The following is a 24,104-nucleotide window of genomic DNA, read 5'->3' as shown; positions in this document are numbered from 1 at the left end:
TATGACATATTATCTTATTCTGGTAACCGCGAATTAGCAATAAATTAAATTTTGTCTCTTGTCTATATAGAACACCTAATGCTTTTTATTGGAGGAGTATTAGAAAACAATATTTAAAACTATATTTGTTTCTGGATTAAATAGTGATGACTGTACTATATACTAAAAATATACTAATATCATTGAATTGTACACTTTGTAATGTGTGAATTTTATGGCATGTGAATTATATCTTAATAAAGCTGTTATTTTAAAAATATGTAAAATGAATCATTCAGTGAAAGCATTATGATATTTAAATATTTTTTAATTAAGCTTTGAATTGAAACTACCATTTCAGTGGGATATGAGAATCGTTTATTAAACAAATTTGTGAAATATAAAACTTTAACATCAGTTCAGATGCTTTAACTTGTGACTATTCTGATATCCCCCTTGACGTTTGCTTCTATCTTATTATTATTCATTTCCAGATTCAGATTTTGCATTACTTTGAAGAGCATTTTATCGTCTTTTTTATCTCCTGAAGCAGCCCTTTTGTTGAGAGCGTCTTCTGCTACAATAAAAAACTGTTCTGTTGGTTGAAGAATGCTTACTCCATAGCCTTTGTTGCTATAAATATGATTATTAGTCATCTTCAATTTGGGTGCTGGAAGAACCTATTAAATTATTTGAGGAAATTAGTTTTTCAATGATTTTATTTAAAAAATGAAATAATGAACATATAAAAATTAGCTTAGACTTTATCCATGGATTAACAGATTTTTTAAAACAACCGAGACTCTCAATTTTGAACAAGTGTTAAGTACTGTTTTCATGACACCAACTAATGTAATATTAACTACAAAAAATATTTAATAAGAATTTTTTTTTTTTTTTTTGAGATGGAGTCTTGCTTTGTTGCTCAGGCTGGAGTGCAATGACATGGTCTTGGCTCACTGCAACCTCCGCCTCCTGGTTCAAGTGATTCTCCTCCCTCAGCCACTCAAGTAGCTGGGACTACAGACGCGTGCCACCACACCCAGCTAATTTTTGCATTTTTAGTAGAGATGGGGTTTCACCATGTTAGCCAGGATGGTCTCGATCTCTTGACCTCGTGATCTGTACTCCTTGGCCTCCCAAAGTGCTGGGATTACAGGCATGAGCCACCGTGCCTGGCCTTGTACCTTATTTTCAACCAATTATCTGACTTAGTGTCCAGAATCATACAGAGAGTGGGAGACTACTAGTAATACATAATACAATTCCTGCCCTTAGATAATTTATAATCTATTTGAGGAGACAAAATGTACATTCATAAAACAAAGAGTTAGAATGTTCTAGAAAAAACTTCATTAACATAAAAGTTCATTAACTACACAAGCCTACAGAGGGACTTAGAAAGACAAGATTTATAGAAGCAGAAAGGATGGAAGACATTTCACCTAGAAATTATTGCTATTAATGTTTTAATTGGTTAGCTTAAACCATTTAACACAACTTTGAAAGTAAGACTTCAAATGCTTCTTAATACACTATTATTCTTAATTTGCTTTACTTTGTAATTTGAAATACCAAAATGTATTACAGATCTGATCAAAGAAAACTCTAAAATATCTTTAAGAGAAAAATCTATCCCATTTCTCATATTCAAGGTTATTTGCAAAGAGTTTAAGTACAAATTATTAAATTATAAGGCTAAACTTATTTCCCATCAGCCATCATTTAACCATATTTTGTTACCTGTACTATTCTTTTCCAAATCAATGATAATATTTAGACTGCCTTTTAAGACTAAAACTAATATTTTAGCACTTGTAATTACTTACAATTCTTATAACAATGCTACATCAAGAAATAAGAGAATACCTTCATATTAACTCCACCTAAGGTGCTTTTTGAACTGTCACTGGTTCTGAGGTTATTACAGTGATGAATTTCATTTCTTTCCAAAATGGCTATGCTTCCAGGATACAGTTCAACACCAGCACCCTGTAAATTAAAAGCAAATAAAACTATCTACAAAATATATACACAAACCTCTCTCCAAAATCTTCTTTAGACTTGAAAATTGTAATTCTGTATTACCAGTATAAACATTGAGTAACATGAAAATACATGATCATGCATGCAACTGTTAATTGTAAAGATAATATTTAAAAATATTGAAAATTTAAATATCTGTTAGAGAATCATTAGACTTAGAAGGTTGAGGTCATATAATCCACTATCTTACTCTTCCACCAAAATGATTCTCTAGAAAGAAGTCCAAAACCTCTTTAAGCAATTGTTTCAATAGTTATAAAAATTTATATCTACTGTAAATCCCACGTAATGCCACTAAAGTATATTTCCTCATTTTAGTGGAAATTTTAAAAATTCTTTAAAAAGGTGCTATTTTTCTACTTTCTTTAATCCTTTTTCTCATTCAATTCTCCAGTCCTTCAATTATCTTTGCGATTGTTATCTAAAGACTCAAGCTCTTAATTTTTAATTATTTATTTATTTATTGTTAAAGACAAGGTCTTTCTGTGTTGCCCAGGCTGGTCTCAAACTTCGGCTCAAGTGATCCTCCCGCCTCAGCTCTCAAAGTGCTGGGATTACAGGAGTGAACCACTGTGCTTGGCCTAAAGTTTTTTATGTCCTGATTACTCAGAAGCTGTTAGAACTAATCACAACACCTAACAGCAACATCTGATAACTTACATGTCTTATTTCTTTAAACTATCAAACGACTGACTCATGATTTATGTTATAGCCACTCTTTTCCAGATTTTAAAAAGTCACCCTTATAAAACAAAGCTAAATATTCTTTACTTTGGACCTAGCATTTCATTTTTCCTAAATGTACTATGACACTCTCTAGTACTCATTTTGTTGATGTCTACCAGTTACTAAGTTTAATTAGAATTCCACTAAAAGATGAAGAAATTGCTACCCTTTATTTGTATATTAAGATCACTCAAAGCTGTTATCTATAGTCATATAAGGCCATACTTTTTAAAGAATGAAATACCTGGGCACCAGTTATTTCACTGTCTGTAATCGTCAAAGCAGCCCCTGTAAGAACACACACTCCTGTTCCTTCACATTTTAACATGCAGTTTTCTAGAGTCATGTGACCAGACTCCACCACCACGATACCATCAACCGTCCCTTGTTGTATCAAAGATAGATGCATTAGTTTCACATTGTCAGCTTTGGACACCACAAAACTGTCACAAGAAGGTTCAGAAGTAATCATAATTTCCTCTCTCCTTCCAACTCCTGATTCATAGGGATAAAAATACATTAAATCAGTAATCTCCCATTTTAAGGCCCTTTATTGTCATTCAACAATACTGCTGTTACTAAAGTTTTTCCCTGTGTGTGTGCGTGTGCGTGTGTGTGTGTGTGTGTGTGCGTGCGCGCACGTGCACATTTTTAGAGATGGGTCTCGCTATGTTGCCCAGGCTAGTCTCGAACTCCTGGGCTCAAGTGATCCTCCTGCCTCACCTCCTAAGTTGGGACTACAGGTGCATAGCACAGTGCCCAGCTTCACATATTTTTAACAAATAATATATAGTACATACATAACTATAGTGTAATCTTTTTCTTTTTCTTTTTTTTTTTTTTTGAGACAGTCTTGCTCTTTCACCCAGGCTGGAGTGCAGTGGCTTGATCATGGCTCACTGCAACCTGGGCTCAAGTGATTGTCCCACCTCAGCCTCCTGAGTAACTGGGACTACAGGTGTGTGCCACCACATCCAGCTAACTTTTGAATTTTTTGTAGAGATGGGGTTTCACTATGTTGCCAAGGCTGGTCTCAAACTCCGGGGCTCTAGCAATCCACTTGCCTCAGCCTTCCAAAGTGCTGGGATTACAGGCGTGAGGCACCATGTCCAGCTTTTCTTGTTGTTGTTGTTGTTGGTTAGACAATGAGAATACTCTTACTTCAAAGTCAAAAAGAGAGAAAGTTTCTAAATATGTTCAGGACCTAAAAGAAATTTAGTAAATTCTGCTGTTCTACTTCTGTTTTGGTGAGTTAGCATGTAATATTAGCCTTTTTGAGAAAATGATGAGCATATTTTAATATAGCTTTACATCTGGGTTTTCCTTAGTAAAGTGATGTGAAAAGCAGTAAAGATAGATAAGAAAAAAGTACTTTGGGTAAAAAATATAAATGGAGCTAATAGAAAATACGAAGAACATGTCTTAATTATAAAAGGAACATAAAGGATTTCTGTAAAACATAAATTCTATTGTAATTTCTAATAATTCCATTAAGCATGTTTAGAATACACAATTTGTCCAGTATACATTGCTGTAAAAAAACTACAAAGGATGCCCTGCTAACCCTTTATAATGATGTCATCTGTCAACAAAGCAAGATTTGCAGCTTGATATTCTCCTGGAAAAATTATTACTGTATCTCCACTATAACAATTATCCAAAGCCAAATCCAAATCATCATGCTGTTGGAGAAGTGTGTCTGAAGATAAATCCTTTATCTAAAAAAAAATAAAACACTTGCACTTTCAATAATAGGTTAAACTGAAATATGTCATTTTAATCAGTTACTTACTGGACAAGTGCTTTTCCCAAAAGACTTAATATTTATTAAAGACTAGCATTTATTAAATGCTCAAAGTACCAGTTCATCGATTAATGTTGAAATAAAATTTTTCTTTACAATCGTTCATCATTTTATAACTATTAAATACTGGGTATTTAGCTATGTGCCATATTTTGAACTTTACATATTACCTCCTTAAGCCTTGCAACAGTTCCTTGACATATTATTATTATTATTATTTTGAGACAGAGTTTGGCTCTGTCACCCAGGCTGGAGGGCAATGGTGTGATCTCGGCTCACTGCAACCCCTGCCTCTCGGGTTCAAGCGATTCTCCTGCCTCAGCCTCCTGAGAAGCTGGGATTACAGGCACACACCACCACGTCTGGCTAATTTTTTGTATTTTTAGTAGAAATGGGGTTTCTCCATGTTGGCCAGGCTGCTCTTGAACTCCTGACCTCAGGTAATCCGCCCACCTCGGCCTCCCAAACTGCTGGGACTACAGGCATGAGCCACCGCGCCCGGCAACGTAAGTATTATTATCCCAGCTGTAAGGTTAAGGAAATTGGGCCGGGCGCGGTGGCTCACGCTTGTAATCCCAGCACTGTGGGAGGCCGAGGCGGGCGGATCATGAGGTCAGGAGATCGAGACCACGGTGAAACCCCGTCTCTACTAAAAATACAAGAAAAATTAGCCGGGCGTGGTGGCGGGCGCCTGTAGTCCCAGCTACTCGGAGAGGCTGAGGCAGGAGAATGGCGTGAACCCAGGAGGCGGAGCTTGCAGTGAGCCGAGATTGCGCCACTGCACTCCAGCCTGGGCCACAGAGCGAGACTCCGTCTCAAAAAAAAAAAAAAAAAGGTTAAGGAAATTGAAGCGTGGCAAGATTAAATGAATTGTCAAAGTTAGTAGTGAAGCCAAGCTTTAGATACAGTTCAATATGACACCAGATCTCATGCTCTTCCCTATGTATCATTTTGTTTTCTTTAACTCAAAATGACCCTCCAATTTTAGTAAATAAACAAAATTCTTTTTTTTTTTGAGATCGAATTTCACTCGTCACCCAGGCGGGTGTGCAATGGCATGATCTCGGCTCACTGCAACCTCTGCCTCCCAGGTTCAGCCAATTCTCCCACCTCAGCCTCCTGAGTAGTTGGGATTACAGGCGTCTGCCACCACACCCAACTAACTTTTGTATTTTTAGTAGAGACAGGGTTTCGCCATGTTAGCCAGGTTGGTCTCAAACTCCTGACCTCAGGTGATCCACCTGCCTCGGCCTCCCAAAGTGCTGGGATTACAGGCATGAGCCAGCGTTCCTGGCCCCCAAATAAACAAAATTATACATATCAAAGATTCTAAAATATGCACTGGGAGTAGAAAAGAGGAGATAACTTCGTTATTAGTGTCGTAAAGACCGAAGGGCTTTATTTATTTATTTTGAGACAGGGTCTCATTCTGTCGCCCAGGCTGGAGTACAGTGGCACGATCATGGCTCACTGCAGCCTAAACCTCCCAGGCTCAAGTGATCCTCCCACCTCAGTCTCCTGAGTAGCTGGGACTACAAGCACACATTGCCATGCCTGGGTAATTTTTGTATTTTTTGTAGAGGTGGGGTTTCGCTATATTGCCCAAGCTGTTCTCAAACTCCTGAGCTCAAGTGATCACCCAACTCAGCCACCCAGAGTGCTGGGATTACAGGTAGGAGCCACTATGCCCAGCAGTGTGAAGGACTTTTAATATAAAATATAAATCCAAGCCGGGCACAGTGGCTCACACCTGTAATCCCAGCACTTTGGGAGGTCAAGATGGGTGGATCACTTGAGGTCAGGACTTCGAGACCAGCCTGACCAATATGGTGAAACCCTGTCTCTACTAAAAATATTAAAATTAGCCAGGCATGGTGACACATGCCTTCAATCCCAGCTACTCGGGAGGTTGAGGCAGGAGAATCGCTTGAACCTGGGAGGCGGAGTTTGCAGTAAGCGGAGATGGTGCCATTGCACTCCAGCCTGGGCAACAAGAGCAAAACTGTCTCAAAAAAAAAAAAGTAAACAAATAAATAGTAAGTCCAAATATAAAATTTGGAAATATATTCTGAAAAAATGCCTATTATTCTTTGATCCCAATGAAAATGGCATTATCATGCATATATCTTTCTTCTTCTTCTTCTTTTTCTACTTCTTCTTCTTCTTCTTCTTCTTCTTCTTATTATTATTATTGTTATTTTGGGATGTAGTCTTGCTCTGTCGCCCAGGCTGGAGTGCAGTGGCACAGTCTTGGCTCACTGCAACCTCCTGGGTTCAAGTGATTCTCCTGCCTCAGCCTCCCAAGTTGCTAGGATTATAGGTGTGTGCCACCACACCCAGCTAATTTTTGTATTTTTAGTGGAGATGGGGTTTCACCATGTTGGCCAGGCTGGTCTCGAACTCCTGACCTCAAGTGATCCGCCAGCCTTGGTCTCCCAAAGTGCTGGAATTACAGGCTTGAGCCACTGCACCCAGCCTTTTTTTCTTATTATAAAAGTGATACTTGTTATAAAAACATGGAAAAGAAAGCATAATAAAAATTGAAAAATTAACTTGTAAATTCTTAACTAAAGAAAACCTTCATTTATATAGATATTTCTTTCTAGCATATTTCCCATGCATATATTCATTTATTCATATGCCAATCAATCATACCATACATTGTATATACTTTTGAATTCTGATTTTGTCATTATATCACCTTCCCCATGTCTTTAAATAATTTTTCAAAGCCTATTTTTTTAATGATTAAAATTTCAACTTATTTTAGATACGGGGGTGCATGTGCAGGGTTTACTATGTTCGTTTATTGCATCCAGGTATTGAGCATAGTACCCAATAGGTAGTTTTTGAACAGACATCCCCTCCCTTCTTCCTCCTGCACCAGTAGTTAGCAGTGTCTATTGTTCTCATGTTTGTGTCCATGTGTACTCAGTGTTCAGCTCCTGCTTGTAAGTGAGAACATGCAGTATTTGGTTTTCTGTTCCTGCATTAATTCACTTAGGATAATGGCCTTCAGGTGCCTCCACGCCACTGCAAAGGACATGATTTCATTCTTTTTATGGCTGCATAGTATTCCATGGTGTATATGTACCACATTTTCATTATTCAATTCACCATCAATGGGCACCTAGGTTGATTCCCTGTCTTTGCTATTATGAATAGCACATCAAAGCCTAACTTTTAACAATTACATACTAATGTATCAAACAGATATATTACAACTTATGTTATGAATTTCTCACTCTTATTTAGATGGTTTATGAGTTTTCAACATTATGAAAATACTATAACAGATCCTTATGTATATCTCTAGTTGTTTCTTTGGGAAACATTACTAGACAGGAAATTGCTGGATCAAAAGGTATAAACATTTTAAGAGTCTTGGATATACTTTGCCAAATTCCTCTCCAGAAAAGCTTAATCAATTAAAACTTGGGTTAAGAATGCTTGTTTTGTTATAAACAAAACAACATGGGATTTTTAAAAAATTTGTACAATATTTGCCATTTTAATGGACAAAACTCCTCACCTCATTTTCATTTCCATTTATTTGATAAGTGAGAGTGAACACTTTTTCCAGATATATGTAAAATTCCTATAAACCTAACTAAATCAGCAACCTACAAATTCATTTGTGCAGGTATTACATACATTGGAAGCAGATAGCACAAGACTACCTCCGTAAATAAATAATGTGTAACAACTCTGAAACCCTCCTCACTTATATTTTTTTTATTCACTGAAATAAGAAACACAGGAGAGAGAAAAAAGTGTGATAGAGGAAGTCAATAAGTTTAATTTTGGTGCCAATAAATTTGAAGTGCCAGTGGAGTCACTAGATAGAGGTATCCAGTAGACTATGGATGTAAGGGTCTAGAATATAGGACCTGACTTGACATAAGGTCATAGAATTATTTACTTATATGATAATTAGAGCACAGGAATGGATGAAATGAGCTACAAGAACGTGTAAAGAGGGCAAGATAGAAACCTAGCACAGAACACTGAGGAATATTTAACAAACTGGCAGAAACACAAGATCTCACAAAGAATACTGAGAAGCAGGCAAAGAGGTGGTAAGAAAATCAAGGGACTAGGATGTCATGGAAGGAGGAAGTACAATTGACCCTTGAACAACATGGGTTTGAACTGCATAGACTCACTTATACACAGATTTTTTTCAACCAAACACGGATCAAAATACAGCATTTGCAGAATGAAAATCTGAGTATATGGAGAGCAGACTTTGAATTTTGTATATGTGGGTTCTGCAGGGCTGACAGCAGGACTTGAGTACACACAGATTTGGATAACATGCCAAGTGTCCTTGGACTAATCCCTGTATATACCGAGGGACAAATGTAGTTGGTAGTGTCAAATGCTGCTCAAAGATTAACAAGATGGTAATCTCTGAGTTGTACCTACTGCAATTGGCCAGAGGGAGATTCTACATGACCACAACAGCATTTTCAGTGATATTCTGGAGACAGAAGCCAGATCACAGTGAGTAGAGGAATAAATATGAAGAAGTGGAAATAAATGCAGATAAATATTTCAAGTAGTTTTTCTCTGCAAGGTAAGAAACAGAGATGTGGTGTTTAGGGTAGATATTGTTTTGCTATTTAAAATAGAACAGAATTGAACATATCTCACTGTATTCAGGAAGGAGAGAGTAGAGAGGAGAGGTTAAAGACACAAGGAAGAGATGACATCACAGAAATGGTGAAGTAATGGCTCTTCCACTGAAGCAAACATTAAGTTGGCAAAAACTATGGAATCAACTTTTGGGAGCTCTAGAACCTAAATCAAACACAGCAACAAAGGAAATGCTTAATGAAGTGGCTGCTAAAATTCAGTAAACAAGTGTGGCATTTTTTTGCTTACCCCCATCCCCCAATCCCCTGCTCTGCAGCAGCAATGGAAATGGCAGCCCACATTCCTGGCGTAGCTTGCTGGTGCCAGCAGGCCACCAGGTGGTAGGGTGCAATATAGGCTTTGTTCTCAAAATACTATGGTTGTAAATTCTGACCTAGCTGGTAGTTCTCTGATGGACTGGCAAAGAAAGATGATATTTTTTTCACCCCAGGCTGGAGTGGCTTTCCCTTTGCCCCATAGATGCCTAGCACAAAGAACACAGAAAGAGACAAGCAAAATTCCTCAAAGGAGGGGCTGAGGAGAAAGATTTTTGGAGGAATAAGGGCTTGAACAGAATCCGCGCTTTCCATATGCCAGGAAATCAGTAGTGAAATGCACACTGCACTGCAGGGCTAGATGTATGCTCAGAAGATACCCAAGAACCACCTAGGCTTGCACCTTTGGCTGCTCTTTGGGCCTTGCGCAAACAGGAAGCAAAAGCTAATACAAAGTTTTAGGCAGCCTGGCTTAGCTTTGCAGGAGTGTCTCAGCTCAGAGACAATCTGCAAACACTGGGAGAGTTTTTGTTTTTTTCTAGTTATTTATCTATTTTTTTGTTTTTGCTTTTTTTTGGAGACGGATCCAGGCTCTGTTGCCCAGGCTGGAGTGCAGTGGGACGATCTGGGCTCACTGCAACCTCTTCCTCCCGGGTTCAAGCAATTCTCCTGCCGCAGCCTCCCAAGTAGATGGGATTACAGGTGTGCACCACTACGCCCAGCTAATTTCTGTATTTTTAGTAGAGGTGGGGTTTCACCATGTTGGCCAGGCTGGTCTCAAACTCTTGGCCTCAAGTGATCTGCCTGCCTCAGCCTCCCGAAGTGCTGGGATTACAGGTGTAAGCCACTGCACCTGGCTTTGTTTTTTCTTTTTAGCTGAGCCCTTTAAGGAAATCACTGTTAGATCACTCACTATGTACTGAGATAACACAACAAAGACTTCAAGTGCCACACAAAAAAGGAATACAGCCTTTGCAAATTAGTTTAGAAAAGTCATTAAACAAACATATAGCTGCAGTCTTCAACAACTGAAAAACCCTGGGGAGGTGTAGAATCCAATTTCCAGAGTTACCATATTATAATATCCAAAATGTCCAGTTTTCAACAAAAAAATTGCAAGGCATACAAAAAAATAAGATACCATGACCCACTCACAGGAAAAATAAATTGACAGAAACTATCCCTGAGGAAGCCCAGATAAGACTTTGGACTTACTAGACAAAGACTTTAACTCAACTGTTTTAAATGTGCACAAAGAGCTAAAGGAAACAATAAAGAACTAGAAGCAACCAGGAGAACAATGTCTGAACAAATAAAGAATATCAATAAAAATATAAACAAAATAGAAATTCTGTAGTTGAAAAGTGTAATAGCTGAAGTGAAAAATTCACTAGAGGGGTTCAACAGCAGATTTGAGCAAGCAGAAAAAATAATCAGCAATCTTGATGAAAGCACAATAGAAATTATCCAGCCTGAGGACCAGAAAGAAAAGAACTATAGAAAAAAATGAACAGCATCAAAGGGACCAGTGGGATATGATGAAGCTTATAAATATACTTATTAGGAAGTGTCAGAAGAGGAAAGAGAGAAAAGGGTGTGTTGTTACTTTGTATGTATATATGGGTTTTCATTCACAGCTCCTGACTCATAACTTCCACAGTCCTTATAGTTTTTTGTTATAATATTGGGTGCTTTAGGCCTCATGAGCAGGCCTCAGGAAACAGAATCTCTCTGACCTTCTCTTGCTCTCCTTTCACCTGCCACAGGGCAGGACTCTAATATTCCTGTGCTTTTTCTGATTGTGGGTCATAAGACCCTCATTCCAAACCAGGTTCCGCCAGGCACGGTGGCTCACGCCTGTACTCCCAGCTCTTAGGGAGGCAGAGGTGGGAGCCTTAGCTTGAGCCCAGGAATTTGAGACCTGCCTGGGCAATATAGCAAGACCCTGTTATCCACAAAAAAGAAAAAAAGAAACAAAACATAAACAAATAAACTGGGTTCCACCCCATACCTTGAGACCAATCACGTTTTAACACAGTTGTCCAAAGAAACCCAAGAGGACTGGGTTCAGAGAGCCTTCAGAAAGCTGATCTCATAACATTTCCTGGAGGATGACATACCTGGAGGAGGGCATGGGAGCTCTGTGTACCTTCCCCTGATACCTTCCCCTATACATCTTTTCATCTGTATCTTTTGTAATATCGATTTTTTTTTTTTTTTTGAGACGGAGTCTCTCTCTGTCACCCAGGCTGGAGTGCAGTGGCGCAATCTCAGTTCATTGCAACCTCTGCCTCCTGGGTTCAAGTGATTCTCCTGCCTCAGGCTCCCAAGTAGCTGATATTACAGGTGTGCGCCACCACACCCAGCTAATTTTTGTATTTTTAGTAGAGACGGGTTTTCGCCATGTTGGCCAGGCTGGTCTCAAACTCCTGACCTCAAGTGATCCACCTGCCTCGGCCTCCCAAAGTGCTTGGATTACAGGCGTGAGCCACTGCACTTGACTGTGATATCCTTTATAATAAACTGGTAAACATAAGCCAGGCATGGTGGCTCACACCTGTAATCCCAGCACTTTGGGAGGCCGAGGCGGGTGGATCACAAGGTCAGGAGTTCAAGACCAGACTGACCAATATGGTGAAACCCCATCTCTACTAAAAATACAAAAATTAGCTGGGTGTGGTGGTGTGCGCCTGTAATCCCAGCTACTCAGGAGGCTGAGGCAGGAGAATTGCTTGAATCCGGGAGGTGGAGGTTACAGTGAGCCGAGATCACACCACTGTACTCCAGCCTGGGTGACATAGTAAGACTCCATCTCAAAAAATTAATTAATTAATTAATTAAATTAACTGGTAAACATAAATGTTTCTCTGAGTTCTGTGAGCTGCTCTAGTAAATTAATTAAACCCAAAAAAGGAGTCGTGAGAACCCAACTTGAAGCCAGTCAGTCAGAAGTTCTGGAGGCCTAGACTTGAGGGAGAGGGGTAGTTTTGGAGGCTGAGTCTCTAACCTGTAGAATGTGACACTATCTACTGGTAGATATGTTGAAATAGAATCGTAGGACACCCAGTTGGGGTCTGCTGGAGAACTGATTGATTACTTGCTGGCAGGGAGAAAGCCCCACATATTTTGGGGTCACAGAAGTTTTCTGTGTTGATAATTCTTCTTTTGTCGTGAAAACGGAGGGAAAATATGGCTTGAGGGTTTTCCTAACAAAGGCAGAAAAAATATCTGAAAACATAATGGCCAAAAACTTCCCAAATTTCATTAAAGACATGACTCTACATATCCAAGAAGTGTAATGGACTTTAAGTAGGATAAGCACAAAAAAACACACATTAACATATATTATAATCAAACAATTAAAATCCAAAGATAGGCAGGGCACGGTGGCTGACACCTGTAATACCAGCACTTTGGGAGGCCAAGGCGGCTGATCACCTGAGGTCAGGAGTTCCAGACCAGCTTGGCCAACATGGCGAAACCCCATCTCTACTAAAAATACAAAAATTAACCAGATGTGGTGCCACATGCCTGTGATACCAGCTACTGGGGAGGCTGAGGTAGGAGAATTGCTTGAACCCGGGAGGCAGAGGTTGCAGTGAGCCGAGATCATGCCATTGCACTCCAGCCTGGGCAACAAGAGCAAAACTCCATCTCAAAAAATAATAATGATAAAAAACAATCCAAAGTTTATAAAGAGAGAATCTTACAAGCAGCAAGACAGAAGCAATGCATTAAGTATAAGAGATCCTTAATAAGATTAAGGCTGATTTCTCATCAGAAACCATGGAAGCCAGAAAGCAGTGGGATTTAAAAGTGCTGAAAGATAAACAACCAAAAATTCTATATCTAGAAAAAATACCTTTTCAAAATTAAGAAGAAATTGACATTTCTAGATAAACAAAAGTTGGTCCTATCCTAAAAGAAATGCTAAAGGAGTCCTTCAGCCTGAAATGAAATAGACAACAGAAGTAACTCAAAGCCATATAAAGAAATAAAAAAGTTCCAGTAAAGGTAAAACCAAGGGCAAATATAAAGGCAGTATTACTGTATTTTTGGTTTGTGACTCCTCTTTTTGTTTCCTATATAATTGAAGATACCAATCCCTAAAACAATCCTTATAAATCCATGCTAATGGGGAAACAATGTATAAAGATGTAATTTGTAACAATAACAACATAAAGGGAGGATGGAGCTGTATGCTATTAAAGCAAAGTTGGTATCAATTCAAACTCAATCTTATAAATGTAGGATGTGAATTAGAATTCCCTTGATAATCACCAAGAATATAACTAAAAAATACACACAAAAGGAAATGTGGAGTAAATCAAAATGGTACACTAAAAAAAAATCATAAAACACAAAAGAAGATGGTACTGAAAGCACTGCATAACAAAAAAAAAAAGATATTACATGTAGGAAAAACACTGGCCAATGGCAGAAGTAAGTCCTTCCTTATCAGTAATCATTTTAAATGTAAATGGATTAAGATCACCAATTAAAAAAGACAGGTAGAAAGGATAAAGAAAAATAATCCAACTATACGATGTTACAAGAATCTCATTTCAGGCCAGGCATGGTGGCTCACGCCTGTAATCCCAACCCTTTGGGAGGTCGAGGTGGGCAGATCATGAGGTCAGGAGTTTGAGACCAGCCTGGCCAACGTGGTGAAACCCCATCTTTACTAAAAATACAAAAATTAGCCAGGCATGGTGGTGCATAATCCCAGCTACTCAGGAGGCTGAGGCAGGAGAATCGCTTGAACCTGGGAGGCGGAGGTTGCAGTGAGCTGAGATCACACCATTGCACTCTAGTCTGGGCAACAGAGGCAGACTCTGTCTCAAAAAAAAAAAAAAAAAAAAAAAAAAAAGAATCTCACTTTAGATTCAAAGACACAAATGGATTAATAGTGAAAGAATAAAAAGATATTCTGTACAAACAGTAATTGAAAAAGAGCTGGGGTGGCTATACTAACATTAGATAAAATAGACTTTAATAATACAATTGTTGCTAGAGACAAAGAAAGGTATTATATATTAACAAAAGAGTTAATTCATCAAGAAGATGTACCAATAAGCATATGCAAACCAAACAACAAGGTCTCAAAATGTATGAAGTAAAACATTCACAGAATTGAAGGAAGAAATAGTTTTATAATAATAGTTGAAGATTTCTATACCACTTTCAAAAATAACTAGAACATCTAGACAGAAGACCAATAAGGAAATAGAGGACTTGAACAACAGTATAATCCAACTAGACCTAACATACATATATAGACTGCCCCCCAAGTCCAACACAAAAGGAAACACATTCTTCTGGAATGCATATGGAACATTCTCCAAGATAAAGCCATCTATTAGGCCACAAAACAAGTCTCAATAAATACATCTTCTCTGACCACAATGGAATTAAAGTAGAAGTCAATTATGGAAAGAAAACTGAAAAATTTAGAAATATGTGAAAATTAAACAACGTATTCTTGATTTTTTTTTTTTGAGACAGAGTCTTGCTCTGTCGCCCATACTGGAGTGCAGTGAGTGGCGCGATCTCGGCTCACTGCAAGCTCCACCTCCCGGGTTCATGCCATTCTCCTGCCTCAGCCTCCCGAGTAGCAGGGACCACAGGCGCCCGCCATCATGCCCGGCTAAGTTTTTGTATTTTTAGTAGAGATGGGGTTTCACCACGTTAGCCAGGATGGTCTCGATCTCCTGACCTCGTGATCTGCCCCCCTCAGCCTCCCAAAGTGCTGGGTTTACAGGCGTGAGCCACCGCGCCCGACCTAACAACATATTCTTAAATAACAAATGGCTCAAAGATGAAACACAAGGAAAATTTTAAGACACTTTGAGATAAATGAAAATGAAAACACAACATACCAAAATTTATAGGATGCAGGAAAAGTAGAGCTCAGAGAGAAATTTATAGCAGTAAATGCCTACATTAAAAAAGAAAGATCTCAAATCAGCAATCTAATTTTACAACTTAAGAAACTAGAAAAAGAGCAAATTAAACCCAAAGCCAACAGTAAAAGGAAACGATAGAGATTAGAGTTCAATGAAATAGAGAATAGGAAAAATAAAAACAAAATCAAAAATTAATTATTTGAAAAGATCAACAAAATTGACAACAGTTTAGCTAGACTAAGAGAAAGAGAGAAGGCACAAATAACTAAAATCAGATATGAAGGTAGATACATTACTACTGACCTTAAAGAAATAAAAATTATTTATAATCATATTCCATGAATATACTATCATTATATGTACACCTATGAACAATTGTACACCAACAAATGCACTGATTTCACACCAACAAAAATTAAGTATACAAATTCCTAGAAACACACAGTTTACCAAAACTGGCTCTAGAAGAAATATAAAATCTGAACAGACCTATAACAGTAAAGAGATTAAAAAATCAGTAAGCAAAAATCTCCCAACAAAGTCCAAGATCAGATAGCTTCATTGGTAAATCTACCAAACATTTCAAAAATTAACACCATGAACACTAAATAATAACTTATGAATGCAAAGAGGAAAACAACAGATACTGGTGTCTACTTGAAGGTAGAGCGTAGGAGGAGAGACAGGAGCAGAAAAGATAACTATTGAGTACTGGTCTTAATACCTGGGTGATGAAATAATATGTATAACAAACCCCCATGACACGAGTTTACCTATGTAACAAATCTTCACGTGTACCCCCAAACCTAAAATAAAAGTTAAAAAAAAAAGAATTAACACCAATCTTTCCCAAATTCCTCCAAAATCTGTGAGAACACTTCCTAATTCTCAGGCCAGCATTATCTGATAACAAAGCTAGACAAAAATACCAGAAGAAAAGAAAACTATAGAGCAATATTCCTTTTGAATATAAATGCAAAAATCCTCAATAAATCCTAGCAAACTGAACTCAACAACATATTTAAAAGGTTATACACGATGATGAAGTGAGATTTATTCCAAGAATGCAAGAGTGATTTAATATACAAAAATCAATCATAACACACCACATTAATAGAATGAAGGGGAAAAATAAATTACACAATAATCTCAATTGATGCAGAAAAAGCTATGCCCAGCTAATTTCTGTATTTTTAGTAGAGGTGGGGTTTCACCATGTTGGCCAGGCTGATCTCGAACTCCTGACTTCAAGTGATCCACCCACCTCGGCCTCCCAGAGTGCTGGGATTACAGGCGTGAGTCACTGCGCCTGGCCAGAAATTTATTTTCTTACAGTTCTGGAGGATGGAAGCCCACGATCAAGATGTCAACAGATTTGGTTTCTTCTCAGAAAGCCTCTCTCAGCTTGCAGGTGGTTGTGGTTTTGCTCCCTCTTCACATGATCATCCTTCTGTGCACATGCACTCCGATGTCTTTTTCTGTGTCCAAATTTCCTTTCTTTAAAGGATATCAGTCAGATTGGAGTAGGGCCAACCCTAATGGCCTCATTTTAATTTAATCGTCTCTCTAAACACTTGCTCGCCAAATATGCTTACATTTTAAGCATGTTTAAAATGTAAAAAGGACTTCATATATTGAAGTCCTTACCCCATGGTGTTGGGTTTGGGTTCAGCTTTATCCTTTTGCATGTAGATACTTATTTGTCACAACACCATTTGTTGAAAAGACTATTCTTTCCCCATTGAATGATCTTGTAACCCTTGTTGAAAATCGCTTGCCCATAATTGGGTTTATTCCTGGATTTTCAGTTCTTACCATGGGGTAAGGACTTCAATATATGAATTTTGGAGGGACACAGTTCTGCCAATAACACCCCCTAGTATCAGAAAAGACAATGATGCCCACTTTTGCCACTGCTGTTCAACATTGAACCAGACATCCTAGCCAGAGCAACTAGGCAAAAAGAAATAAAATATATCCAAATTGTAAAGGAGGAAGTAAAACTCACTGTTTGCAGATGACATGATCCTATATATAGGATATATATGTGTACATGTGTGTGCATGTGTATATATATACGCATCTATACATATGTGTACGTGTGTGTATATACACACACCCATATATATGCGTATGTGTGTATGCACACACCCATTCATATGTGTACATGTGTGTATACACACACCCATACATATGTGTACATGTGTGTATACACACACCCATACATATATATACACACATATATATACACATATATATACACACACATATATGTCTCCAAGGAATGCACCAAAAACATATGATAGCTAATAAACAAACTCAGCAAAGTTGAAGGATGCAAAATCAGAACACAAAATCAGTTTCGTTTTTATATATCAGTAATAAACAATCCGAAAAGAAAATTAAGAAAATTCCATTTACAATAGCACCCAAAATAATAAAATGCCTAGAAATAATGTAAACCAAGGAGGTGAAGGACTTGTATACTGAAACTACAAACCATTGCTCAAAGAAATTAAAGAAGGTCTAAATAGATGGAAAGCCATCCCATGTTCATGGATTGGAAGATTTTAATATTGCTAAAATAGCAATACTACTTACATTGATCTACAGATCAATGTAATCCCTATCAGAATTTCAATAGCCTTTTTTTCTGAAGAAATGAACATGCTCATCTTCAAATTAGTAATGAATTGCAAGGGACCCTGAACAGCCAAACAATACTGAAAAAGAACAAAGTGGAAGACTCACTCTTCTGATTCCAAAACTTACTACAAAGCCACAGTAATAAAATAGTGTGGTACTAGCATAAAGATAGGCATATAGACCAGTGGGATAGAACTGAAAATCCAGAAATAAACCCAATTATGGGCAAGCGATTTTCAACAAGGGTTACAAGATCATTCAATGGGGAAAGAATAGTCTCTTCAACAAATGGTGTTGGGACAAATAAGTATCTACACGCAAAAGGATAAAGCTGAACCCAAACCCAACACCATATACAAAAATTAACTCAAAATTGATTAACAACCTATATATAAGAGCTAAAACCATAAAATTCTTAGGAAAAACCATAAGGGTAAATCTTCATGATCTTGAACTTGGCAGCGGATTCTAAGGTATGGTACAAAAGCATGAGTAACAAAAGAAAAAATAAATTTCTGCCTTAGTCTATCTGTGCTGCTGTATAACAGAATGCTACAGACTGTGTAATTTATAAAAGAAATTTATTAGCTTACAGTTCTGGAGGCTAGGAAGTCTAAGGTCAAGGCACTGGCAGGTTTGGTGTCTGGTGAGGCCATTCTCTTCCAAGATGGCACCTTGCCTGCCACTTGGATCCTCACATGGCAAAAGGCAAGAACTCTGGAGAGGAACTCTGTCTTCACATGGCAGAAGAATAACAGAGGGAGAACCGGCTCCCATAATTCCTTTTTATAGGGGCATTGATCCATTCGCGAGGGCCCCATCCTCTTGCAATACCTCCCATTACGCCCCATCTCCCAACTCTGTTGTGTTGAGGATTAAGTTTCCAAAACTTGAGTTTTGGAGGGGGGCAAAAACATCCAAACCAAAGCAGCTGAATTTCCTCAAAGTTAAAAACTGTAAGGCATCAAGGGACATTATCAAGAATGTAAAAAAGCCTAGGCACCATGCATAGACCACTGGGTGAGGGATAAGGTAATTTTGGGCAGGTCAATGGGTCAAAGCTAATTTCAATTATAGGCATAAAACTGGAATGGTCATTCACGGAGGAAGATCAAACTGGGTGTTTGTTTTAATATTTATTGAATTTTCTAACTATGGATCCATGTTTCTTATTGTTACAAAACTTGATAAAGATCTGAAAGTTGGAGGCCATGACTTGCTTGTTGTAACATATTAAATCAAGGAAGGGATCCACACAGCCTCCCCCTACCACATCATCCCCCACTGCTTTGGAAGTGCACACATGCAGGCAGATGTCACCACCCCTCCCCTACCAGCACACGTGCATGCACACCTTGTTGTCCTGCCACCACTAGCACTAATGCATACATACAAACACCACTGTCCCACCCTCGCTGGCACCCCGCCCCTTCTGACACATGCACACCCTGCTGCACCGCTGCCACTGTTGGCACATATGCAGGAGCGCAGACCTGCTGCCACTGCCCCAACAAAGGGCTTTTCTCAGCACTCACCATCGAAGTGTTGTCACCAGCAGACTGTGAACACCTCAGACCCTCCACTGCAGCAGGTGATTAACCTTGAAAGGCCAGAGAACAAACCTGTGCTGTGGGCCTGGTACCAGCCTCCCAGGGTTGCGCATGCAGCCCAGTAGTACTGAGGTGAGAATTGGACCCCTGACATCTTCCAGAAATGAAGCCAGTTGACTGAACCCACCTTATACCACAGTAAAACCCTCACATGCATCAAAAAATATAAAAGCAAAAAAACCCCATCCAAAGGACATCAACTTCAAAGGAACATCGGCCCAAGCAGATGCGAAAAAAGCAGTGCAAGAATTCTGGCAACTTAAAAAGCCAGAGTGTCTTCTTACCACCAAACAACCACACTAATTCCCCATCAATGGTTCTTAACCAGGCTGAAATGACAGACAGAATACAGAATCTGGATATGAACAAAGATCATCAAGATTTAGGAGAAAGTTGAAACCCAATCCAAAGAATCTAACGAATCCAATAAACAATACAAGAGCTGGAAGATGAAACAGTCACTTTATGAAAGAATCAAACTGAACTGATGGAGCTGAAAAACTCACTCCAATAATTGGAAGTATTAATAGCAGAATAGACAAGGCTGAGGAAAGAATCTCAGAGCTTGAAGACTAGTCCAACAAAAATAAAGAAAAAATAATAAAAAAGAATGAACAAAACCTCTGACAAATATGGGATTATGTAAAGAGACCAAACCTACGACTCATTGGCATCCCTAAAACAGAGGGAGAGAAAGCAAGCAAACATATTTCAGGATACTGTACATGAAAAATTTCCGAACTCTCCAGAGAGGTTGACATTCAAATTCAGAAAAAGCAGAGTACCCCTATGAGATACTATACAAAATGACCATCCCCAAGACATAGTCATCAGATTCTTCAAGGTCAACGTGAAAGAAAAAATATTAAAGGCAGCTAGAGAGGAGAGGCAGGTCACCTACAAAGGGAAGTCTATCAAGCTAACAGTGGACCTTTCAGCAGAAATCCTGCAAGCCAGAAGAGATTGGGGGCCTATATTCAGCAATCTTAAAGAAAAGAAACTCCAACCAAGAATTTCATATCTACTCAAACTAAGCTTCATAAGTGAAGGTAAGAAAATGCTAAGAAAATTCATTACCACCAGACCTTACAAGAGGTCCTTAAGGGAGTGCTAAACATGGAAATGAAAGACTGTTATTTGCCACCACAAAAACACACTTAAGGACATAGACCACACTATAAAGTAACTGCACTATCAAGTCTGCATAACAACGAGCTAATAGGTTTGTTAGGTTTGTTTTGACAGGATCAAATCTGCACATATTAATATTAACATTGAAAGTAAATGGGTTATATGCCATACTTAAAAGGCACAAAGTGGCAAGTTAGATAAAGAAGGAAGACTCAACTGTATGCTGTCTTCAAGAAATCCATCTCAGGCAGGGCGTGGTGGCTCACACCTATAATCCCAGCACTTTGGGAGGCCAAGGAAGGTAGATCACCTGAGGTCAGGAATTCGAGACCAGCCTGGCCAACATGGCAGAACCCCATCTCTACTAAAAATACAATAATTAACCAGGCGCAGTGGCAACGTGCCTGTGATCCCAGCTACTTGGGAGGCTGAGGCAGGAGGCAGAGATTGCAGTGAGCTGAGATCACGCCACTGCACTCCAGCCTAGGTGACGAGAAAGACTCAGTTCCAAAAAAAAGAAATCCATTTCACATGCAATGACACCCATAGGCTCAAAGCAAAAAGATGGAGAAAAATCTACCAAGCAAATGGAAAACCAAAAGAAGCAGGGGTTACTATTTTAATTTCAGACAAAATAGTCTCTAAACCAAGAATGATTTTAAAAAGACAAAGAATGGCATTACATAATGATAAAGGGTTTGATTCAACAAGAAGAATTAACTATCTTAAATATATATAGTCCCAACACTGGAGCACCCAGATTCATAAAACAAGTTCTTAGAAACCTATGAGGAGACTTAGATAACCACACAATAGCAGTGCAAGACTTCAACACCCCCTGACAGTATTAGACAGATAATTGAGGCAGAAAATTAAGAAAGATGTTTGAGACCTGAACTCGAAACTTGACCAAATGGACCTAACAGACATCTACAGATCACCTGAGGTCAGATCACCTGAGGTCAGGAGTTCGAGACCAGCCTGGCCAACATGGTGAAATCCCATTTCTACTAAAAACACAAAAAATTAGCCAGGCATGGTGGTGCACGCCTGTAATCCTAGCTACTTGGGAGGCCAAGGCAGGAGAATCGCTTGAATCTGGAAGGTGGAGGTTGCAGTGAGCCAAGATCACGCCACTGCACTGCAGCCTGGGTGACAGAGCAAGACTCCGTCTAAAAAAAAAAAAAAAAAAGAAATCAATACTAAGAAGACCTTTCAAAATCATACAATTACTTGGAAATTAGGCAATCTGCTCCTGAATGACTTTTGGGTCATGAAATTAACGCAGAAATCAAAAAATCAAAAAATTCTTTGAAACTAATGAGAACAAGGATATAACATACCAGAAACTCTGAGACACAGCTAAAGTAGTGTTAAGAGGAGTTTATTCTGCTAATCGCTCACATCAAAAGGTTAGAAAGATCTCAAATTGACAACCTAACATCACACCTGGAGAAACTAGAAAAATAAGAATAAACCAATCCCAAAGCTGGAAGAAGAAAAATAACCAAAATTAGAGCTGAACTGAATGAATTTGAGATGTGAAAAACTATACAAAAGATCAACAAAACCTTTGTTTTTTGAAAGAATAAATAAGATAGACTGCCAGCTAGACTAAGAGACAATATCCAAATAAACACAACCAGAAACAACAAAAAGGACATTACTACTGACACCACAGAAATACGAAAAAACCCTCAGAGGCTATTACAAACATCTCTATGCACAAAAACTAGAAAATCTGAAGGAAATGGATGAATTCCTGCAAACATACAATCTCCCAAGATTGAACCAGGAAGAAACTGAAACCCTAAACAGACTAATAATGAGTTCCAAAACTGAATCGGTAATAAAGAGCCTACCTACCAATCAGAAAAAGCCCTGAACGAGACAAATTTACAGCTGAATTCTACCAGATGTATAAAAGTTGCTACCAATCCTACTGAAACTATTCCAAAACATTGAGGAGGAAGGACTCCTCCCTAACTCATTTTCCGAGGCCAGCATGATTCTGATACCAAAACCTGGCAGAAGCATCAAAAAAATTAAACTTCAAGCCAATATTCCTAGTGAACACAGACGCAAATATCCTCAACAAAATATTAACACACTGAATCTCGTAGCACATCAATGACCTAAGTGGCCATTAGTCAAAAAGCTAATCCACCATGATAACATTAGCTTTATGCAAGGTTGGTTCAACATACAAAAATCAATAAATGTGATTCAGCACACAAACAGAACTAAAAGCAAAAACCACATGATCATCTCAACAGATGCTGAAAAGGCTTTCTACAAATTCAACATCTATTCATCTTAAAAACTCTCAACAAGCTAGGCACTTAAGGAATATACCTCAAGATAACAAGAGCCATCTATGACAAACCCACAGCCAACATCATACTGAATGGGCAAAAGCTGGAAGCGTTCCCCTTGAAAAACAAGACAATGATACCCACTCTTACCACTTCTATTCAACACAGTACTGGAGCAATCAGGTAAAAGACAATCAGGCAAAAGACAGAAATAAAAGGCATCCAAATAGGAAGAGGGGAAGTCAAATTATCTCTTTAGAGACTATATGATTTTATATCTAGAAAACCCCATAGCCTCTACCCAAAAGCTTCTAGATCTGATAAACAACTTTAGCAAAGTTTCAGGATACGAAAATCAATGTACAAAAATCCATAGCATTTCTATATACCAACAATGTCCAAGCTGAAGAACTAAATCAAGAACACAATCCCATTCACAATAGCCACACACACAAAATAAAATATCTAGGAATACAGCTAAAGAGAGAAGTGAAAAAGCTCTACAATAAGAATCGCAGATCTACAAAATGCTGTTGAAAGAATTAAGAGACAACACAAACAAATGGAAAAACATTCCATGCTCAAGAATAAGAAGAATCAAGACAGGTTTTTTTGTTGTTGTTGTTGTTTCGAGACGGAGTCTCGCTCTGCCGCCCAGGCTGGAGTGCAATGGCGCGATCTCTGCTCACCGCAAGCTCCGCCTCCTGGGTTCATGCCATTCTCCTGCCTCAGCCTCCCGAGTAGCTGGGACTACAGGCGCCCGCTACAATGCCCGGCTAATTTTTTGTATTTTTAGTAGAGATGGGGTTTCACCTTGTCAGCCAGGATGGTCTTGATCTCCTGACCTTGTGATCAGCCCTCCTTGGCCTTCCAAAGTGCTGGGATTACAGGTGTGAGCCACCGCGCCCCGCCAAAAGAATCAATGTTGTTAAAATGACCATGCTGCCCAAAGCAATGTACAGATTCAGTGCTATTCCGATCCAAGTACAAAAGAAAGAAAGAGAGAAAGAGAGGGAGGTGGGGGAGGG

General features: G+C 38.7%; 1 protein-coding gene across 1 annotated transcript in view; it reads right to left on the bottom strand.

Annotated features, from left to right (window-relative positions):
• Positions 1-286: 286 nt before the first annotated feature.
• SHCBP1L (SHC binding and spindle associated 1 like) overlaps positions 287-24,104 on the bottom strand; it is a 52,257-nt gene continuing 28,439 nt past the window's right edge. The window contains 4 exon segments of the mRNA XM_032137532.2: positions 287-659; positions 1,849-1,971; positions 2,996-3,246; positions 4,316-4,469. Of these exon segments, the coding sequence (XP_031993423.2) occupies positions 408-659; positions 1,849-1,971; positions 2,996-3,246; positions 4,316-4,469 (780 nt within the window). The 3' untranslated portion in view covers positions 287-407.

The sequence above is a fragment of the Hylobates moloch genome, unplaced genomic scaffold, assembly GCF_009828535.3.
Source record: "Hylobates moloch isolate HMO894 unplaced genomic scaffold, HMol_V3 SCAFFOLD_18, whole genome shotgun sequence".
In the NCBI taxonomy this organism is placed as follows: Eukaryota; Metazoa; Chordata; class Mammalia; order Primates; family Hylobatidae; genus Hylobates; species Hylobates moloch.
Note: the sequence above shows the minus strand (reverse complement) of the source record. Positions and strands in the feature narration are given on the sequence as shown.